Below are 19,244 nucleotides of genomic sequence, written 5' to 3' on the forward strand. Positions count from 1 at the left end.
TGGCAGACTATGGCCACCCACGTGAAACATCCACTGAACGTCCATGACACGCGCACTGAGTTCATCTCATCAGTCACTTGGGTTCATTTTATGACGATGACTCAGGATGGGAAACGCGCTGTGTGGTGTGGAGTTACTGGGTGCCAAGGTGGCTTCAGGTCGGGTCACTGCTGTGCTGCTTATTGAAAGCTCATCAGTTTGAGCGCCCCGCCTGGCTGAACCTGGGCGGCCAAGCGCTGCCAAACCCCAACAGCGCCATTCAGCCCAGCGAGGCGCCCTTAAAATGGCGGCTCCCAGCCCGGCTTCGCCCAGCCTGCGTCACGTGACCGTCGCGTCCCACCATTGCATCAGCCAGCGCGCGTCCTTCCCCTCGGCCGAGAGACGTCTGGTGGGCGGGGCTTCCGCTGAGCGACGGCTCACGCAGCCAATCGGCGGCCGGCGCCCTGCTTTGCGGGTGCTGCGGCGGCCGGGCCGGGTGTGTGGAGCGAGGGGCGGCGGTGCCCGGCGAGGTAGGCCGGGGTCGGGCGGGGGCCGCGGGCACGGGGCCGGGCAGCGCCGCGGGGGCCGAGGGAAGCACCGGAGCCCGGAGCCTGGCTCTGGCGGCCTGCCGGGGCTGAGCCAGGGGAAAAGCTGCCTGAAGGCGGCTCGAGGATGCTGGGGTTGGGCCGGTATCGTGGGGGGTGATGAAGGCGGTGGCGTCTGAGAGCCTCGCCCTGCGCTCGTCCCCTCGCTCTGCACCAGCCCTGCCCCGTTCCGTCCTGCCTGCTTCGGACCCGCAGCCTCGGGATGGAGTCCGCGCTGACAGCGAGCCAGATCCGGCAGCGATTCATTGACTTCTTCAAGGAGAACCGGCACACCTACGTGCACTCCTCTTCCACCATCCCTCTGGATGACCCCACGCTGCTGTTCGCTAATGCCGGCATGAACCAGGTAGGATCCCAGCTCTGCTCCTTGCAGCTGCACCAGGGAGCTGTTTGCAGAGCCTTTGGAGTTGCCGGTTCCTTCCTAATAAACAACAGAGGTCATCGATTGTTTGTAAAACAACAAATGAGCAACGTGGTGAGCTGCAGGTGTCCCCATTCATTGCAGTGGGGTTGGACTGGATGGCCTTTAATGGCCTCTTCCAACTCAGACTGTGGTGCTGTGAAGCAGAGTTTAAAACCTCAGTGCGTTTACCCATCTTTTCTTAGCTGACTTCTTTCCAGCTGTGCTTGAGTTCACCTTGCAGGAGGTTCAGTTCTCCCTTCACCTATCAGTGCCTGCTCCCCGAGCAGAGCTGGTTTCCCATTGCTCTGGTTTCACTGAAATGAGGTTTGTATTTGGCTGCTTGCAGCCTGAAGTGTTCTCAAACACCAAGTAACTAGCAGAGGCTTCTGCTGGTTGTGTGGGAAATTAGCATTGTGTTCTCCATCTCTGGTCACTGTTGCATCCGCAGGTTTGCTATTGCAGAGTTGGCAGGGGAGGTTTCTGTGCCTCCAGGGCTGACAGTGCAGAGATGGGAGCGCTGCCAGTCTGCCCTCCTTGACCCTTTGGAGCACAGCTAGCACTGCAAATAGTTGCAGAGAGAATGCTGGCACAAATGACCACCAGCATCTCTAGGGAGCAGTTGGAGCGGTTTTTCTGGAGTTTTCCTCATCTTTTTGGCAATTGGGAATCTGGCTGTTTTCAGTCCCTTTGGAAGTTCTGGGGCTTGCTGTGCTCCAGCCACGTGTGCTGGGTGCTGCATCCTCCTCACATGCAGCAGACTGAAGGCTGTCTCAGAGACATCCAGGCCAGCAGTGCCATGATATAGAAGATACTCAACGCCTCGCCGTTGCTTTTAACATCTAAAACCAGGCCCTGAGTGCTTTCCTCAATTCCTCTCTTTTCTTTGCCCTCAGTTCAAACCCATCTTCCTCAACACCATCGACCCCTCGCACCCGCTCGCTAAGCTGAGCAGAGCCACCAACACTCAGAAGTGCATCCGAGCTGGGGGCAAGCACAACGACCTGGACGATGTGGGGAAGGATGTCTACCACCACACTTTCTTCGAGATGTTGGGCTCCTGGTCCTTTGGGGATTATTTCAAGGTAAAACAGGCTGAGCTGAAACACATCTCTGTGTTTCACATCTCTGTGGGCTCAGCGGAGTGTTTGCCAAGGGGAAGGAGGCTGTTCTGGCACAGAGGGGCTCCTAAGGTACACTTGGCTCCCCCAAGCTCTGCAGAGCATTTTGTGATAAATTACTGAAGATTTACAAAACTGATTATATTGTATTAATGATGGCAGTTTGAAGTCTTCAGGTAGAAGTTTTAGTGGCTGTCCTGGGGCTGTGGTCATAAAATAGCAATATTCAAAAGCTTCTTGCTTGAGTGAGATTCATATTATGAAGGGATTATGAAGAATGCAGCATTATCAGCAGATTTCAAAGGCTTTTTTATGTTTTTGCTGAGGATTATAGGCTTTAATTTGATTTCACCTGCAAAACTATGTAAGGTGTGTTGTGTGACTTGTTTGCTACATGTACTGGTTTTCTTATTTCTTATGCCAAAGGTCTGAGAGCTCTGGATTGTTTCTTAGATAGCTGTCCTGGTCCAGTTAGGGCTGATAGTACAGGAGGACCCCAGGAGAGACTGTGTGTGGAAGGTTTCTGCATGTTTGGATGATACTCTGGGTAGATCCTAGTCAGCCAGTACTCTAGCTGAGCAGGTACTGCATGCTGAAGAGGAGGCCTGTTTGCACTCACGTACTCAGCTCCTCTTTCCTTCTGCAGGAACTCGCATGTAAACTGGCACTGGACCTTCTCACCAAGGAGTTTGGCATCCCTGCAGAGAGACTCTACGTCACTTACTTTGGTGGAAATGAGGCTGCAGGACTGCAGCCAGACCTGGAGTGCAAGCAGATCTGGCTGGATTTGGGGTGAGGGCCTTTAACTGAGAAAGCTTTGTGTTGTGATGAACAGCTGCCATCTGCCTTTCATCAGAGAAAGACGCCGTGTGCTGAGGCAGAGCGCTTACAGCAGGAGGTTTTGAAAAACAGAAGCATCCCCAATAATGTTTGCAGGGTGGTAGAGCTGCAAAGCCACGAGGAAGCACTGATACTAGATGGAAGAGGCTGAGATTCAGGTCAAGCCCTGGAGTTTTCTTTGCAAAATCTCCTTTATGAGCTTAAGAACATAAGAAGTGCCCTGCTGTGTCAGATCGATGATCTGTCTGTGTGACAGCAGTTAAGATGCTGTTCAGGGAAAGCAGGCAAACCTGGTTGTGATCTGTTTGCTTTTCTTCTCCTCCCAGCACTTGCAGTCAGTGGATCAAGTATGTTAGCAGGTCATTCATCCCTTCCCCTTGGTCTCTGCTTGGCCATGTGCTCCTTCAGCCTCAGTCTGATTCTGTTTCGAGCCCTCTCTAACCCTCAGTTTCCCACTCAGTCTTGCCCTCTCCAGTCGTACTCTTGTGTTGATGTCAAAGATGCACCCGTGTTCTCAGTGGCAGCTTTGGTGGGGTGCTGTGTCCATGTCTGCCTTCCAGCCAGTACTCCTCAGAGGGGAGGTTAAACCTTAAAAGTTAGATTCTGGAATTGTCAGAGGCAGGCTGATCCAGAGAAGGAGTGGGCTGAGAGCTCTCTGTTGAGACTCCCTCACAGTTGGGCGACCTCCTGCCTTGCTGTAAGTCTCTTGTTCAGTAGGAGCCTCTTGTTACAGGCTGGCTGAGAGCAGGATTCTGCCTGGCAATATGAAGGATAACTTCTGGGAGATGGGTGACACAGGCCCCTGTGGCCCTTGCAGCGAGATTCACTATGACCGGATTGGGGACAGAGATGCTTCACACCTGGTCAACCAGGATGACCCCAACGTCCTGGAGATCTGGAATTTGGTGTTCATACAGTTCAACAGGTGAGCCAGAGCTGCTCCCCAGTGCAGCAGCTGCTTGGCTGCGTTCCCAGTGCTCTTACCCAGGTGTTTCTGTACTGCTTTGCTGTTTGCTGGGGCCTTCTTCCTATACCTGCAAAGATCTTCAGCAATTTGGACGCTGTAGCAAGCTGAATTCTGGTCTTGCTCCACTGCCTCCACCTATGACAGCTTGTCTTTCTTTCTGTGTCTGGGCAGGGAAGCCGATGGGAGCCTGAAACCTCTTCCCAAGAAAAGTATTGACACTGGGATGGGTTTGGAACGACTGGTTTCCGTGCTGCAGAACAAGATGTCCAACTATGACACCGACCTTTTCCTTCCTTACTTTGAAGCCATCCAGAAGGTACAAACTGAGGAGTCTGAGCCTGATCTCACTGCATCCATTGCCTGGATCCCTGGGGAGAAGAGTGGGGCAGGTCAGGTTGGAATGGTTGTATCTGCAGGTCTCTGTTTTCCCAGTTACTGCCAGCCCCGTGGGTTTGTACTTTGCTGAGGGTAGGAGCTCTGGCTGGCCCAGTAATTACTGCCTTGGGGGATATTTCCCAAGGAGGACAAGGGGCAGGAGTAGTGCAGCTTTCCCAGGTGTTTCTAGCAAACCACATGCAGGCACTGCTTTGTTACAGCAGTGTTCTCTGGGGTACAGCTAGAAACACCCTGAAACAGGGAAACTGGGACCCTGTCCCTCCTGGTAGGATTTGAAAGGTTTCTTGGCTGGGCAGTGTATGTCAGACCAGAGTCTATCAGCCAGTGTGCAAAACAGATGTTTTCCCTCTTGATTCCCATTACGATGTGTCTCTCTCCCTCCCTCTTCTGTCCTGGTCTCAGTGGTGGATTAAGCTGCCTTTACCTCCCTCTGCTCCTTGATGTCCTTCAGCCCTGAGAACGCAGGCACTGTGCAGAGCTCTCTGTCTTCCCCCACTCCCTCCTTCCCAGAGGAGTGTGCCATCCCTGTGGGATGAGTTTGGCTTTCTGAGGTGCTTCCCTGTTGTTCTGCCCTGCTGCTGATCCCTGCGTTCTGCTCCCCACGCAGGGCACGGGTGCCAGGCCATACATGGGGCAGGTTGGTGCTGAGGATGCTGATGGCATCGACATGGCATACCGTGTGCTGGCAGACCACGCACGGACCATCACACTGGCCCTCTCTGATGGTGGCAGACCTGACAACACTGGCAGAGGGTAAGGAGGGAGCTGCTGCAGGGCTGCTGTGTCCGTTCTGTTCAGTGCAGGATCTGGGAGGTCTGAATTCAGTGGGTAGCAAAGCATTAGTTCAGTGTATTTGAGTCCTTGGGGCAAGGTCCACCTGAAAAGCCAGGCCATAGAGGTCTGAGCATTCTCATGACTCCTACAGAGGGGACTGCTGTGGACTGGTAGGCATAAAAGCTTGCTGAGTGCAGTACTGCTGTCAGAAGAGCAATTGGGCCGAGGGGATGTGCTGTGGGTACTGCTGGACTCGGGACTGACTCGAGCACACAGCACATCTGAGCCGTGGGGCTGAGGATGGGGCAGGATCCCTGGTGCAGCCTTTGAGAACAAATCAGAGGTGTGACACTTGCATTGAGGGGCTCTGCTGTTTTATCACTGAGAGGGCGGCAAGACCCTGACACTGGCTGCCCACAGGTGGTGTGGATGCCCCATCCCTAACATCAAGGCCAGCTTACGTGGGGCCCCGGGCAGCTTGATACAGTGGTTGGCAGCCCTGCTTACGGCAAAGGGGTTGAAAGTAGATGATGTTTAAGGTCCGTTCCAACCCAAACCATCCGGGATGGTATTTCCTAGCTATGTGCTGAGGCGGATCCTGCGCCGAGCCGTGCGTTACTCCCACGAGAAGCTCAGTGCCCCCAAGGGCTTCTTTGCCACGCTGGTGGACGTCGTGGTGCAGTCCCTGGTAAGTTCTTGCCCCGCTCCGCTGCGTCTGATGGCGTCGTCTGCTGAGGTGTGCAGATCTCTGTGCTGAATCCTCTTGGGTGTGCAGGGAGATGCCTTTCCTGAGCTGAAAAAGGACCCGGATATGGTGAAGGACATTATCAATGAAGAAGAGGATCAGTTCCTGAAAACGCTCAGCAGAGGACGTCGCATCCTGGACAGGAAGATCCAGAGCATGGGAGACAGTAAAACCATCCCTGGTGAGGCCGTGGCTTCAGTTTGGAGGCACCAAAAGTCATTTATCGTGGAATAAATGGGCCTGAGGGCCGAGCTGGGCTGGGAATTGGGTGTTGGTGGAAAGTGTAGAGGGCAGAGCTGGAGGCATAGAATCATAGAATCGCCAAGGTTGGAAAAGACCTCAAAGCTCACCCAGTCCAACCGTTCACCTATTCCCAACAGCTCCCACTAAACCACATCCCTCAACACAACATCCACCTTTCCTTGAACACCCCCTGGGTCGGTGACTCCACCACCTCCCTGGGCATCCATTGCAGTGCCTGACCACCCTTTCTGAACAGTAATACTTCCTCATGTCCAGCCTGAATCTCCCCTGCCGTAGCTTGAAACCATTCCCTCTGGTCCTATCACTGATGACACGAGAGAAGAGTCAACAGATCACTGCTGTCTTCTCTGTCCTGCGTTCCCTTGCTCAGGTGTCTGAGCTGCACAGACACGACATGGCAGTGTGATCTCTGTGCCCAGGAGACTGTCAGTGAGGAGGCTCTTAGGTGCCTGTGTCAGCCAGACCTGTTCATTGTCCTGCTGTGATGCAAAGCTCGTTGAGGAGCGGTGTCTGTGGAGCAGGAGCTGAACTGTCTGCTTTTTCCATGCAGGTGATACTGCCTGGCTGCTGTATGACACTTACGGTTTCCCTGTGGATCTCACTGGGCTGATAGCAGAGGAGAAGGGCCTTGTTGTGGACATGGAGGGCTTTGAGGAGGAGCGGAAGAACGCGCAGGTAGACAACAGCACCAGGGGTGGCTGATCTGAGAGCGGGCAGGGAGGGCTCCCTTTGTTTTAATCTGCAGCTGTGAGCTCATGCTCCTTTCTCCAGAGGCCTGGAGCACTTTGGGAAGCTTTCCTAAGAGCTTTGGGAAAGATCAGGGCACAAGATCAGAGCTGTCATCCAGCAGTGCCACGGTTGGGTTTTCAAAAGCTTTGGTTCTTGTGGTTGGCAGCTCAAGTCCCAGGGCAAAGGTGCTGGAGGGGAGGACCTCCTCATGCTGGACATCTATGCCATCGAAGAACTCAGGGCCCGAGGGCTGGAGGTGACAGATGACTCGCCAAAATATGGTTATACCTCAGATCCAAGCGGCACCTACGGTATGAAAAAGCCCTCTCAGAATCACCCTCTCCTTTCCTCCCACATCTCCCTGGGAGGAGCTGCTTTGCCTTCCTGGGGCATCTGACTTAACGAGGTCCCCTCTGGGTTCATCTTTCCTGGGTGGGACTGGAAATGTGTGCAGGGGAATAGTTGTGCAAGGAAGGGACAGAACACTGAAGAAAATCATCTTATCCAGTACTGCTGTAGTTCTTCCTCCATACCCCCTGCAACTGTAGCTCCTGCATTGGCTGGGAGGTGTTGCTGTGAACGAAGTTCTGCTCCCAAATAGTGTCTTGTTTCATTGACGTTGCCTATTGTCTTCGGTGACAGATTTTGGGAGCCTTGTGGCCACAGTGAAAGCCATCCGCAGGGAGAAGAAGTTTGTGGAGGAGGTGTCCACTGGCCAGGAATGTGGGATAGTGCTTGACCGGACCTGCTTCTATGCTGAGCAGGGTGGGCAGATCTATGACCAGGGCTACATGGTCAAGGACGACGACAGCAGGGAGGATGTGAGTCTGCCTGAGAGCCTTTCACTAGTCTCAGCCTCACCTGCAGCCCAGGCAGCTGGGTGCAGAGGAGAAGGGGCCAAGTAAGCTCCAGCGATCTCCTGTCTTGGGTCAGGACCTGCACAGGTTTCCTTTTTGGGGTGCAGGATGGCACAGATGTGCTGGAGTTGGTTCTTCTTGCTTGGGAGGTTGCGCTGAACTCTGCTGCAGCATCAGGCTGTTGCTGGGCCATGGTGCCTGCGGTGGTGGTGCTGGGGTGGCTGTGCTTTTAAGCTGAGGTGGGGACCTCTTTCAGCTCTGCATGGGGCATCTTGCTTTCCCATATCCCACACACCACTCCAGCTCTCACTTACACCTTTCCAGCTGCAGCTTGGGGCTTTGGGCAGGACAGTGCATCTCCCTTGATCTGTCACTCCCCTTACTGGGTGTGTTTTCCTCTTTGCACAGAAAACTGAATTCACTGTGAAGAATGTGCAGGTCCGAGGAGGTTATGTGCTTCACATAGGGACTCTGTATGGAAGCTTGAAAGTGGGAGACCAGGTCCACCTGTCAATCGATGAGGTGAGTTAAGGCATGGCGTAACGTGGCTTTGTCTCTTGGCCCTTTTCTCCTTCCTGTGGAGCAGCTTGGCTGCTGCTTTGGAGGCCTGGAGGTCGGGTCCTGCTCTCCCTGCATGGTTCAGGTAAGCTGAGTCAGGGCCTCTCCTTCTGGGATCTGGCTTCCCCTTCCATGAGGCAGATAACACTGCTGGCTCAGCCACACTCCGGGCTTTGCTGACCTGAGCAGGACCACACCTTTGGCCCTGAGCAGGGGGATGGAATGCGTGTGCAGCACCACTGTGTTGCTGATGACAGTGGAGAGCCTGGGCTGTCTGCCTTTCTCCAGACATTGCTCCAGCAAGCTGAGCCTGCTGAATGGAGCCCAGTCTGCAAAATGTGTTTCCTTTCTCTTTAGAGGCACCTCCGGAGCAAGAGAGAAGGCGTGTTGCAGGGACAGGCATACTGCTTTATCCCTGGCCTCTCTCCAGAAAAGCCCAGGCAAGGGGACAGGCAGGGAAAAGCTGTGTGCAAACATAGAGGGGAATATCCTGCTCCTATAGCTGAGGCTCCAAGGCAGCAAGTTGTTTCTGGTGAAGCAGCACATCAGCCTGTACCTCCACAGCTGGAGGTGATCCTGGCTGTGCAGTGTGGGACCCATCTAACAAGGCCTTTCTCCATCAGACCAGGCGGAGACCGGTCATGAGCAACCACACAGCCACCCACATCCTCAACTTCGCCCTGCGCTCAGTGCTGGGAGAAGCAGACCAGAGAGGGTCGCTGGTGGCACCAGACAGGCTGAGGTTTGACTTCACAGCCAAGGGAGCCTTGTCCACACAGGAGATCAAGAAAGTTGAAGGCATCGCCAACCAGATGATCGAGGAGGCAAAGGTGGGTTGGTCAGCTGGAGGGGTCAGCTAGTTTGCTGGCCCCATCCTGCAGGAAGAATCCTGCCCTTTTCCTGGTGGATCTGTGCACTGCAGTGTCTGAACTGGGCTTGGTGGACAGCTGAGGCACCAGCTTTCAGTAGGAGTCTGGCTTGAATCTTGTTCTTAATCTGCACACCCCTCCTTGGAGCTGAGCTGTGTGTGAGGTGTAACGTGGATAAGAGCTTCTTATGTTGCCATTTTCCCCATTGTGTGAGGACAGAGAGGAAAACTCATTCCTTGGTCGTCACCTCTTCCCACCAGCCTTTCGTGGAGGGACCATCTCCCTGTCTCTTTAATCCTTGGGTTTGGCTGGTATATGTATGCTTGTGAAAAAGACACTGTAAGTGAAGTTTTTGGATGGCCTGGGATGCTGGAAGTGTGGCTCGGTGCTTCTGAGCTGCTGGTGCTGCACTGTGCAGATTTGCATTGCTTCAGAGGGTTTTGAGTGGGGAAAATTCCATGTGTGTTCATCTGTTCCTTCCTTCCAAGCCCTGTCCAGCTTGGAATGGTTCCTTGCCTGTGCTAGTGTCACACTGTCTGCAGCTGCCAACAAGCTTAGCAGAGCAGTTTAGAAGGTCTGTCAGTTACACCGGGATCCCTGCAGCTCAACCAACCCCAGGTCAGGTGGAGCTTTTAGATCCCATTTAGGATCTTTCAGAGGAAGTCAGGATGGAAGCGCAGGCCCTCGGTCGCATCTGACAGGACCAGCTCTCACCTGCATGCTTTTCCTTTGCTCTGCAGACTGTGTATGCCAGGGACTGCCCTCTCGCAGCAGCCAAAGCGATCCAAGGGCTGCGGGCAGTTTTTGATGAGACCTACCCCGATCCTGTCCGTGTGGTCTCTATTGGCATCCCTGTGGAGGAGCTGCTGGCCGACCCCTCCGGCCCTGCAGGCTCCATCACTTCCATCGAGTTCTGCGGAGGGACGTGAGTATCTGGAGAGACCAGGGAAGGTGGCAGGGGGGGGGAAAGCAGTCCCTGTGAATCCTGAGCTTCTGAGGGCTGTAATGTGGTTGTGTGCTGGGCGAGGAAACTGCCTGCATGCTGTCGCTGCCCCCACGCAGTGTCTGACAGCACTGGTGCTTGCCACCCTTCCCTCACTCTTAAGCTCTTAGTGGCAGGGTTGGGCTTTCTGTCTGTCCCTTGCTACTTCTCCCTGGCAGGGTGGTTTCCTGGTTTCCATGCTGAATCCTGCTGAGATGAGAAGCAGACTGGTCTGCTAACTCTCTCTTGTTGTGGGTCTCTTTCTGGGTTCTTTCTTAAGGCACCTGCAGAACTCTGGCCATGCTGGGCCCTTTGTGATTGTTTCAGAAGAAGCCATTGCTAAAGGCATCCGGAGGATAGTGGCAGTCACTGGGGCTGAAGCTCGGAAGGTAAGAGCAGGCAGGAGTTGTTCTCTTCTGGGAGGATCTTGGCAGTCCTTCTGGCAAGGGAGGGTGCAGCCACAATGTGGCTCTGGGCAAGCACTGCCTGCGTTGGCTCTGCTGCTTTCCTGGGGGTTACTGAGCTCTGTGCCTGGTGCTGCTGCCTTCCTGACGCTTCTTTTGGGGGGGGCCTGGTAGCTCCCCCTGCGTGACGTGACTCAAACTGTGTTCTGCCAGGCCCTCAGGAAGGTAGAGAGCCTCAAGAAATTGCTGTCAGCCCTGGATGCCAAGGTGAAGGTCCAGACAGCTCCCAACAAGGATGTGCAGAAGGAGATCACAGACCTCAGTGAGGTGAGGGTGGCAGCAGCGCTGGGACCTTACTTGCTGGCACTGGGAGTTATTAATGAAGCCCAGGCTGTTTCCTGCTTCTCTGTCTCCTCCTCTGGGTCCTCTTTGTCTTGGTTACTCTCGTGGGGTTAATTGGTGAATTTAAGTCTTGTGCCAACACTCTTGTAGGACTCAAGCTCAACAGAGGTCTCAGCCCTGTGTTCTTTGGGTTTGCAGCTCACACCTGAGCTTGCTGGATAGTGGGACAGGGGAGCTCAATCACTTTGAGGTTCACGGATGCAGTGCACCATGCCCTGCCTTCTGCCATGGGCAGCCACACCTTTAACCTTCCCTTGTCCCGTTTTGCAGATGCTGGCCACTGCTGTTATCCCACAGTGGCAGAAAGATGAGCTGAGAGAAGCTGTTAAAGCACTGAAGAAGGTTATGGATGACCTGGACCGTGCAAGCAAAGCTGACATCCAGAAACGAGTGAGCCCTGGCTGAGGGTAAAAGACAGCATGGGAGGGCTGCTGGGGAGCTCCAGTTTTGCACACTGCAGAAGGGAGCTGAGCTGTGGCTCCTTCTGTGCTTTGTTCCTTGCAAGATGGGATGCTTCTGAAGCTGGGTGCAGGGTAAGGCTGGTGTCTGGGTCTTCCTTTGGATCCCATTGGATTTTTCTGGAAGAGGAACCAGGCACATCACTGTTGCTGCCTTGCAGAATGCATACCCTCCTCTGAGTGTGTGGTTGGCTTTTTTTTCCTAGCACTGCAGTGTGGGACTGCCTGAGGCTGGGCTGTGGGTGTGCTGGGACACTTGAGGGGCCTCTGCCTGCAGGGAACTCTGGTCTGGGTGGTTCTTGTATCCATGTGCACTGTTTGTCCTCAGGTACTGGAAAAGACAAAGCAAGTCATTGAGAGTCACCCTAACCAGCCACTAGTCATCATGGAAATGGAAAATGGGGCCTCAGCAAAGGTATGGGAAGGTCTGATTGTGCCTGAAGGGCAACTGGGGGGGCTCTATTTGCTCTTGGAGACAGTGCTGGGTTACAGAGGCATTAGGCCAGCTGCCAGCTCTGAGGAGGACATGAGGAAGAGAGAGAACATGTCTGTAGTGTGCCATGTGTCCCAGCTCCTGGACTAACAAATGGGTTTGCATGGGTGGGTGGGTCTGAACCATTCCCTGAGCTTCCAAACCTGGTCAACTCTTTGAAAGGGCAGAAACAGCAGGACAAGGGGAAATGGTTTGAAGTTGAGGGAGGGCAGATTGAGGTTGGATGTCAGGGGTGGAGTTCTGTACTATGAGAGCGGTGAGGTGCTGGAACAGCTGCCCAGAGAGGCTGTGATGCCCCGTCCATCCCTGGAGGTGTTCAAGGCCAGGTTGGATGGGGCCCTGGGCAGCCTGGGCTGCTGTGAAATGTGGAGGTTGGTGGCCCTGCGTGTGGCAGGGGGTTGGAGCTTCGTGATCCTTGAGGTTCCTTCCAACCCTGGCCATTCTGTGATTCTGTGTGGTGAGAATTTCCTCTATGGAAATGGCATTGGATTCCAGGTGAGACTCGTCCCATGACAACAAAGTGCAGGGCTTAAATGTTGGAACAGCCACGCTGTAATGCCCTATTTCAACTTCCACTTTGGGAGCTTGATCTGGTGCTGTTTCATACTCCTCCATGGCTGTCCCCATCTCTGTGATGCTCTCAGCTGGGCTGGAGTGGTGGAAGGTGAACCACTGTGCCTTGTTCCTCCTGCAGGCCCTGAACGAATCGCTGAAGCTCTTCAAGACTCACTCCCCCCAGACTGCCACCATGCTCTTTGCAGTGGATAACGAAGCGGGCAGGATCACTTGCCTGTGCCAGGTGCCCCAGGTCCGTGTGGGTGCTGCTGTGCCTTTCTCAGTGGCAGAAAGATGAGTCTCATACAGTGCCACCACGTCGCCGTGGTGGATGAGAGCCACAGCTTTGTGGTACCGTGGTGCTGCCGGGGTATGGAGCAGGAGGGGAGAGGGGAGAGCTGGGGCTCAGGAGCTGTGTATGAAAGCATCCCTCCCTGCCACCAGGCTGGAGGTTGAGCTCCTTTTTTCCCTTCTTTTCCTCTCCAGGAGACAGCGCAGAAGGGCCTGAAGGCCAACCAGTGGGTGCAGGAGGTCTCTGCCCTGATGGATGGCAAAGGTGGAGGGAAGGACATCTCAGCACAAGCCACAGGAAAGAACGTGGGCTGCCTACAGGAGGCTCTCCGCCTGGCCACGGACTTTGCCAGGCTGCACCTGGGGGAGCTGAAAAACTGACTGGAACCCCACATCCCCTCTCCTTCCCCCTGCTTTGCTGTATGAGCCCCGCCTCCAATAAATCATAGAATCAATCAGGTCCGAAGGGGCACTAAGCTCATCCAGCCTGGCCATCGGCGCTGCGCTGTGCCTCCCTGGGCGGCTGTGCCACCCCCGACCGCTCTTCCTTCCCCCCCTCGGCCGCTCAACGAACGCAGGCGCTGCGGAGCTGCCCGGGGGGCCGACCGAGGGCGGAGCGGAGCGGCCGGGGCTCCTCCTCCCTCCGCGCCCGCTTCCCCCGCCATGCCGCTGGATCACCGCCGCCTGCACGGCCCGGAGGACTCGCGGCCGCCGGAGCTTTGGGCGGCGCAGCCTCGCGACGGAGGAGGAGAGGAGGACGAGGAGAGCGGAGCGGCGCCGCGGGATCCCTGCGCGCTTCGGCCGCTGTTCGCCCGCGCGGGGCTGCTGAGCCAGGCGGAAGGCTCCGCGTACGTGGAGCTGAGCGGCGGCACGAAGGTGCTGTGCGCCGCCTGGGGACCGCGGGAGGCGGCCGAGCCGGGGGGGGCGGTGGGAGCGGGGCGGCTGCTGTGCGATTTCCGCCGGGCTCCTTTCTGCGCCCGCGGGGCCCGGCCCAGACCCGGGGGGGCGGCGGAGCGGGAGGCGGAGCGGGAAGCGGCGGCGGCGCTGCGGGAGGCGTTGGAGCCGGCGGTGCGGCTCTCCCGGTACCCGCGGGCGAGGCTGGTCGTCAGCGCCTTGCTGCTGCAGGACGGCGGCTCGGCCCTGGCCGCCGCCGTCAGCGCCGCGTCCCTCGCGTTGGCCGACGCGGGGGTGGAGATGTACGATTTGGCCGTGGGCTGCGCGCTGTGCCGCCCGCCGCCCGGCGACCGCGACGGTTCCGCGGCGGGGCCGTGGCTGCTGCAGCCCGGGGAGGCCGAGGAGCGCGGTTCCGCCGCCCGCCTGACGGTGGCGCTGTTGCCCGCCCTCAACCAGGTGTCGGCGGTGCTGGGCGGCGGCCGCGGGGGGGAGCCCGAGGGTTGGGCGGCGGCGCTGCGGCTGGGCGTGGAGGGCTGCCAGCGCCTTTACCCCGTGCTGCGGCACTGCCTGCTGCGCGCCGCGCGGCGCCGGGACGGGGCGTGAGGTGCGGGGCCTCGGGGAGCTCCGGAATACGACCGGGGGGGAAGTGGTGGTGCCGGAGTCCCCCGGGAGCCGCCCTTGGTGCCGCCGGAGACCCCATGAACGGCGCACGGTGACGCTGAGCCCGGTGGGTTTGTTTGAGCCGCTCCTCGCGCTGCCAAAGATGCCCCAGGAGTGCCAGCAGGGACCCCCGGAGCTGCTCTTGATGTCGACGACGACCTCGAGCCACCCCTGATGCAACCAGAGCCCCCCAGAGCCGCTGCTGGTGCCATCGCCGACCCCCTGGAGCCACCCTCGGTGCCATCGGTGACCTCTGGAGCTGCTCTTGGTGTTGCCAGAGACCCCCAAGGCCTTACCTGAGCCACCCCTCGCACCATTGGAGCCCCCCAGGACTGCCATTGAGACCCACCAAGCTGCCCCCGGTGCCATCTGAGAGGCTTACCTGAGACCGACAGAGACCCCCCTGGACTGCTTTCAATGCCACCACAGACCCCCAGAGCTGCCCCTGCTGCCAGCAGAGACCCTTGGGGCCTCCTCAAACCACCCTCAGTACCAGCAGAGACCCCAGACCCAACCTGGTGCTGCCAGAGACACCATGACATCCTCCCCCCACCACATCCCAGCACCTCGTGCCTCGTTGACTGCTGCCTATGGCACCCCAGGGCAGGAGGACAGGTTGTGTTGTGTTGTTTTGGGTTTGTACAATAAAATTGTTCTGTTTTGTTTTTTTCCTGGTGAGTTCTGCCTGCTGACATCCCCACAAAGCTCCGGGGTGGAGCTGGGGGCTGACCCTGCTGTGCCCCCATTCAAACATCAGCACTGGGGATACACCTGAAGCCGAATAACCAGAGGAAAGAAATACAAATGGTTGTTTTTTTTCCTTTCCAGCACAATACACTCTTTCGCCGGAGCAAATGAGAAATACAGAACAACTTCCTACCAGTAAGAGGAGGACGACCTCAAAACGGGGGGCACAGACATGTAGGGAGAGGGATGGAGGCACAAATTCCCCAGGCAGAGGTGGCCGGGGGGGGATCCCCGCTATGGTGGCAAAGAATGGGAGTCCTTAGGGACACCGTTAAGAGAAACCCACTGGTGACGGGGGGCTGGGCTCCATGCCACACCACCGGGTGCCCCGTGCTGCTGGTATCGGTGTGGCCATCTGTGTCCTCACCGCTGCCAAGGAGGCTTTGTTGTGCATGGGGAGCTCATCTGGCCTGTGTTGTGCTCAGGGGATGGAGGGCTTGGGTGTGAACCCTGGGTCAGTGGGATGCTTTACCCACTGGGGAGGTGAGGATCGGGGACACCACAGATCTCAGCTCCGGGCTAACGATCCTTCAGGGTGTGGAGCTTCTGCCCTCCCACTCTCCACTCTCTCTCTTTACATAGCAAAACAAGAGGGATAAAAAAAAAAACAACGGGCACTCAAACACAAAGACTTCTCTCACCACGGCTGGCCAACGCAGGGCACGGGGCTGCTGGCACTGGTGGTGGGAATATGAGTGCAGGAAGAACTGGGCACCAGCCTGGCAGCTGCCTGGAGCCTCCAAAGGGATGCAGAGATGGGGCAGGAGCTGCGGGGCTCCGGCATCCCCACTACTGGCTCCCCTCGTGGTCCGAGGTGTGGGCCTTCATCTGCAAAGGGAAATCCTGGGCTGCACCCAGAGCCTGATCCCTGCAAAGCCCTGGCAGCAGCCGGCCATCGCCTTACCATCATCTCCTCCGTGTCTGTGCTCTCCTCAGTGCTGTCCGTGTTGCGCCCATCCCCTCCGCTGCCCTCCTTGCCCCGTGAGCCCGCGCCCAGCGGGGGTGATGCCGAGCCCACCTCTGCCTTCTTCTTCTCACTCTCCTTGCACCCTGCAGGGACAGTAGGGGCTCAGGGTGCCCATGCAGAACACGCAGAGCAGATGAGGGAATGGGGAATGTCTCCGTGGGGTTTGGACGTGCCGTGCATGGCAGCATCCCTCACCCGAGAGCCGCTCCCTGCGCTGGTCCATGCGCTCCAGGCTCTCCAGCAGGCTGTCCACCCGCTCCTTGATCTGGCTCAGCTCCCCCTTGATGGAATGCAGCTCCTCGGCTCTCACTGTAGGAGCGGAGCCCTCAGCATCCCATGGGATCAGCACCCAGCACCCTGCAGGTACCTGGGGCCACCACGTCCCACTCACGTTTCGTCCGTGTCCCCGTGGAGCTGGCGCTGCTTCGCGCCCCGTGCTGGGGGCTGGGGCTGCTTGTGCCTCCTGCTCTTGTGTGCGTTCTCCTGGCCTTGATGGGGATGCGGTTAATGAGGGGTGGGATCTTCTGGTACTCATACACCCTGCAGGGGCACAAAAACTCGCTCTAAGGGGGCTCCTCAGGGGCGGAAGTGGGGGACGGGGATACCAGGACCCTCGTGTCATTGCCCCGCACTCACCGGTATGGGAAGTCATCCCTGTAGAGGTTGTAGTCCAGGTCGCAGGTGCTGCTGCAGGAGGGGATGGAGGACAACAAGTCAGCACGTGCAGCACTGCGGGGCAGGGACACCTTCCTGCCACACGTCCCCATCCCTGCAGAAGGCTCTGAGATGAGGGTTTGTGTTTGGAGCACGGTCACCGCCTCGCCATGTGCTGCTGCTGCTTGGCAGCGCGACCCAGAGCTGCTCCACAGAGCGTCCCATGGGATGGGCAATGGCTGCTGCATTCTGGTGGCCACTGGGACCATGGTCCCTGCCCTGCCAGCACCGCATCCCTGCACGGCCCCAGTGCCATGGCAACGGGCAGAGCAATTAATTCCATCCAGAAGCTCTCTAACGAGACGGAGCCCGGCGCTGACTCTGGGTCATAGAATCACACAATCGTGAAGGTTGGAGAAGATCACTAAAATCCCCAGGGGCGACCCCAGCCCGCCCCCACCGTGCCCACTGCCCACGTCCCTCAGTGCCACATCCCCTCAGCTCTGGGACACCCCCAGGGACGGGGGCTCCCCCACCTCCCTGGGCAGCTTTGCCAGCGTTCATTCCAAGAAGGAATTGTTCCCAATGCCCAACCTGAACCTCTCCCCCTGGCACAATTGAAGCCATCACCTCTTGGCCACGTGCCATACGTGCAGTACCCAGCACGAACAGGGGACCCCCAAGAGCCAGGGATGGGGAGCTGCCCCAGGGGTGGGACCTGCTCCAGGGATGGGGACCCGTCCTGCTGCTGCTGGTGGCTCCATCCCTATGTGGTGCTGTAGGGGTGCCGTGCCCTCAGGCTGTCCGCTAAGGTACCTCATTGTAAAAACCATGGAGCTCTTCTTACGGGTAGAAGAATCATGGAATCATAGAAGAAGCCTCCAAACCCTTCAGTGAGGTGGGTTTGGGGCTCAGACGGGACCCCCCAGGAGCTGCTCACGGGGACCCACAGATGCACAAGTTGCCCATGCACTGGCACTCACGGGTACAGGCTGCTGCTGTACGGCCTCTTTTGGCCCAACCTGACCCGGCTCGGCTTTGCCTCCCTGGCCATGTCCAGATCTGCAGGGAGAAAGAGCAGGGCCGTGAGCGATGGAAAAACCCAAACTCACCCCCTCGAGCCCCAGCAGATGGCTCCTGTCCTTGCTGAAGGAGCTCCAGCCCACAGGTGCTCCAGATGTGCTTTGCTGCTCCCAGAAATGGGTGTCTTTCTGCAAACTGCCCGCTGCTCTCTTCCCATCATCGTCACCGTGCCCATGGTGGCTTGTCCCAACCAACCTTACCATGCCTGCCTGTCCCGTGGGTGTCCCAACTATCATCACCCTGCCCAGTTTTCCACAGGTGTCCCAACCATGCCTGGATGTCCCACAGATGATTCCTTCTGCTTGCAGATGGCTCCCATAGGGCTTGCTGCACTGCTTGCTTTCCAGTGTGCCCCCACCTGCCCCACGTCCCCAGCATCCCCCAGCAGCTCAATGCCTGTCATGCAGCCACATGAGGGCATCGCAAAGGGAGCTTGTAGACACTTGCTCTCATGTGACACAGCAGTGGGACCATCCTCGGGGGCAGAAGACCAGGGTCAGCTGGGCTCCACTACCCCTAGGACACCAGCCCCGTGCTGGGGCTCCTGGTATCTCAGTACTGGAGGGGACATCCATGTCCTGGGAGCATCCTGGTGCTGGGAGGATGTCCCTGTACTGGGTGATAACGGTGATGTCCCAGTAGCAGAGGATATCCCTGTTTTGGGGAGCAATGGGCACAGGGGAGCATCCCAGAGCTGGAGGACATCCCTGTCCTGGGGTTGATGGTGTGGGGACATCCCAGTGCTGGAGAGCATCCCCATCCAGGGGAGGGACGGGAGGTGGGGAGCAGGACACAGAAAGCATCTGAGCACTGGGACGAATGGACATCCCGAACCTGGAGGAAATCTGTCTGCTGGGGAGGAACAGATAGCAGGGAAGCACCTCCGTAGGGGAGGACATCTGTGGTTTGGGGGTTGGTGGGGACATCCCGGTACCCTGCCCTGCGGAGGACAACACGAGAGCATCCCGGTACAGGAGGACAGCCCAGCTGTGGATGCCCATTTCCCACATCCCCATCTCGGTGCCCGCGCTCCCATCCCCGTACTCACACCTCCACCCGTCCCGACCGCTCAGAGCGCTCATGGCTCCGTCCTCAGCCCCGGTCCCGGCCCGAGCGGCCCCGACCCGAGCGCACCTCCCCGGGCCGTACCACGCGGCCGCCGATCCGACAGGGGGAACGGCCCGAACCACCGCGCCGCCGGGGGGAGCGAGCGGCCCCAGCGATGCGTGCGTTCGGGGTGCGCGGGGGCAGCCCCGTGCCTCGGTTTCCCAAGCAGGGAAAGCTCAGAGTGTCCGGATCTGCGGGAGGAAAAATTCCTCCTGAATTCATCTATTGGAGCTGGAGGTCTCAGGATCCAGGTGGTGAAGGACCCAGGTGGGAGAAAAGAAAAGAGGACGAGTGGCTCTTCCAAACGGAGAGAGGGCTTTATTATCCCGGCCACGAGGAAGCTGCAGTGCCCAGCCCTCACCCCGAGCCGTGCCGAGGTCTGTGTCACCCAGAAGTCCCCTTGGCAGCTCACCTGGACGCCCCCAGGCTGGGCATCTCCCCGT

The 19,244-nt window shown here is 57.7% G+C and overlaps 3 protein-coding genes across 4 annotated transcripts; 2 read left to right on the forward strand and 1 right to left on the reverse strand.

Annotated features, from left to right (window-relative positions):
* The first annotated feature begins 420 nt into the window (after positions 1 to 420).
* On the forward strand, positions 421 to 13,144 carry AARS1 (alanyl-tRNA synthetase 1). Of its 2 annotated transcripts, XM_052685396.1 has the most exons (21): positions 421 to 509; positions 742 to 930; positions 1,881 to 2,069; positions 2,752 to 2,897; positions 3,679 to 3,870; positions 4,084 to 4,228; positions 4,916 to 5,061; positions 5,662 to 5,770; positions 5,858 to 6,008; positions 6,642 to 6,766; positions 6,987 to 7,131; positions 7,463 to 7,641; positions 8,086 to 8,199; positions 8,859 to 9,065; positions 9,845 to 10,029; positions 10,367 to 10,475; positions 10,704 to 10,817; positions 11,163 to 11,282; positions 11,679 to 11,765; positions 12,538 to 12,651; positions 12,885 to 13,144. In XM_052685396.1, exons 2-21 carry the CDS (start codon positions 787 to 789, stop codon positions 13,068 to 13,070), a joined length of 2,907 nt encoding a protein of 968 aa, XP_052541356.1. In that variant the 5' UTR covers positions 421 to 509; positions 742 to 786; the 3' UTR covers positions 13,071 to 13,144. The 2 variants fall into 2 exon arrangements, with proteins under 2 accessions (XP_052541356.1, XP_052541355.1); XM_052685395.1 differs by lacking the exon at positions 421 to 509 and having other exon boundaries at positions 657 to 930.
* A 105-nt stretch (positions 13,145 to 13,249) lies between these two features.
* On the forward strand, positions 13,250 to 14,914 carry EXOSC6 (exosome component 6). Its single transcript, XM_052685435.1, has one exon. It carries the CDS (start codon positions 13,353 to 13,355, stop codon positions 14,184 to 14,186), a length of 834 nt encoding a protein of 277 aa, XP_052541395.1. The 5' UTR covers positions 13,250 to 13,352; the 3' UTR covers positions 14,187 to 14,914.
* A 128-nt stretch (positions 14,915 to 15,042) lies between these two features.
* On the reverse strand, positions 15,043 to 18,831 carry LOC128081804 (RNA-binding Raly-like protein). Its single transcript, XM_052685437.1, has 7 exons — positions 18,743 to 18,831; positions 17,595 to 17,673; positions 16,594 to 16,644; positions 16,349 to 16,497; positions 16,153 to 16,266; positions 15,895 to 16,040; positions 15,043 to 15,818 (listed from the first exon to the last, which is right to left on the reverse strand). The coding sequence occupies exons 1-7, from the start codon at positions 18,774 to 18,776 to the stop codon at positions 15,780 to 15,782; spliced, it is 612 nt and encodes a 203-aa protein (XP_052541397.1). The 5' UTR covers positions 18,777 to 18,831; the 3' UTR covers positions 15,043 to 15,779.
* Between the last annotated feature and the right edge of the window lie 413 nt (positions 18,832 to 19,244).

This window comes from Tympanuchus pallidicinctus, unplaced genomic scaffold (assembly GCF_026119805.1).
Source record: "Tympanuchus pallidicinctus isolate F22 unplaced genomic scaffold, pur_lepc_1.0 scaffold22, whole genome shotgun sequence".
Taxonomy (NCBI): domain Eukaryota; kingdom Metazoa; phylum Chordata; class Aves; order Galliformes; family Phasianidae; genus Tympanuchus; species Tympanuchus pallidicinctus.

Bases quoted from the DNA above. Each gene is read 5' to 3' on its own strand.
- AARS1 (XM_052685396.1), top strand. From the start codon at position 787: ATGGAGTCCGCGCTGACAGCGAGCCAGATCCGGCAGCGATTCATTGAC. The intron at 6,009-6,641 runs GTGAGGCCGTGG...TTTTCCATGCAG, and splicing joins AGACAGTAAAACCATCCCTG to GTGATACTGCCTGGCTGCTG. The intron at 12,652-12,884 runs GTCCGTGTGGGT...TTTCCTCTCCAG, and splicing joins GCCTGTGCCAGGTGCCCCAG to GAGACAGCGCAGAAGGGCCT.
- EXOSC6 (XM_052685435.1), top strand. From the start codon at position 13,353: ATGCCGCTGGATCACCGCCGCCTGCACGGCCCGGAGGACTCGCGGCCG.
- LOC128081804 (XM_052685437.1), bottom strand. From the start codon at position 18,776: ATGAGCGCTCTGAGCGGTCGGGACGGGTGGAGGT. The intron at 16,498-16,593 runs GTGAGTGCGGGG...GTGCCCCTGCAG, and splicing joins AGGGATGACTTCCCATACCG to GGTGTATGAGTACCAGAAGA. The intron at 16,041-16,152 runs GTGAGGGATGCT...CTGTCCCTGCAG, and splicing joins GCGCAGGGAGCGGCTCTCGG to GGTGCAAGGAGAGTGAGAAG.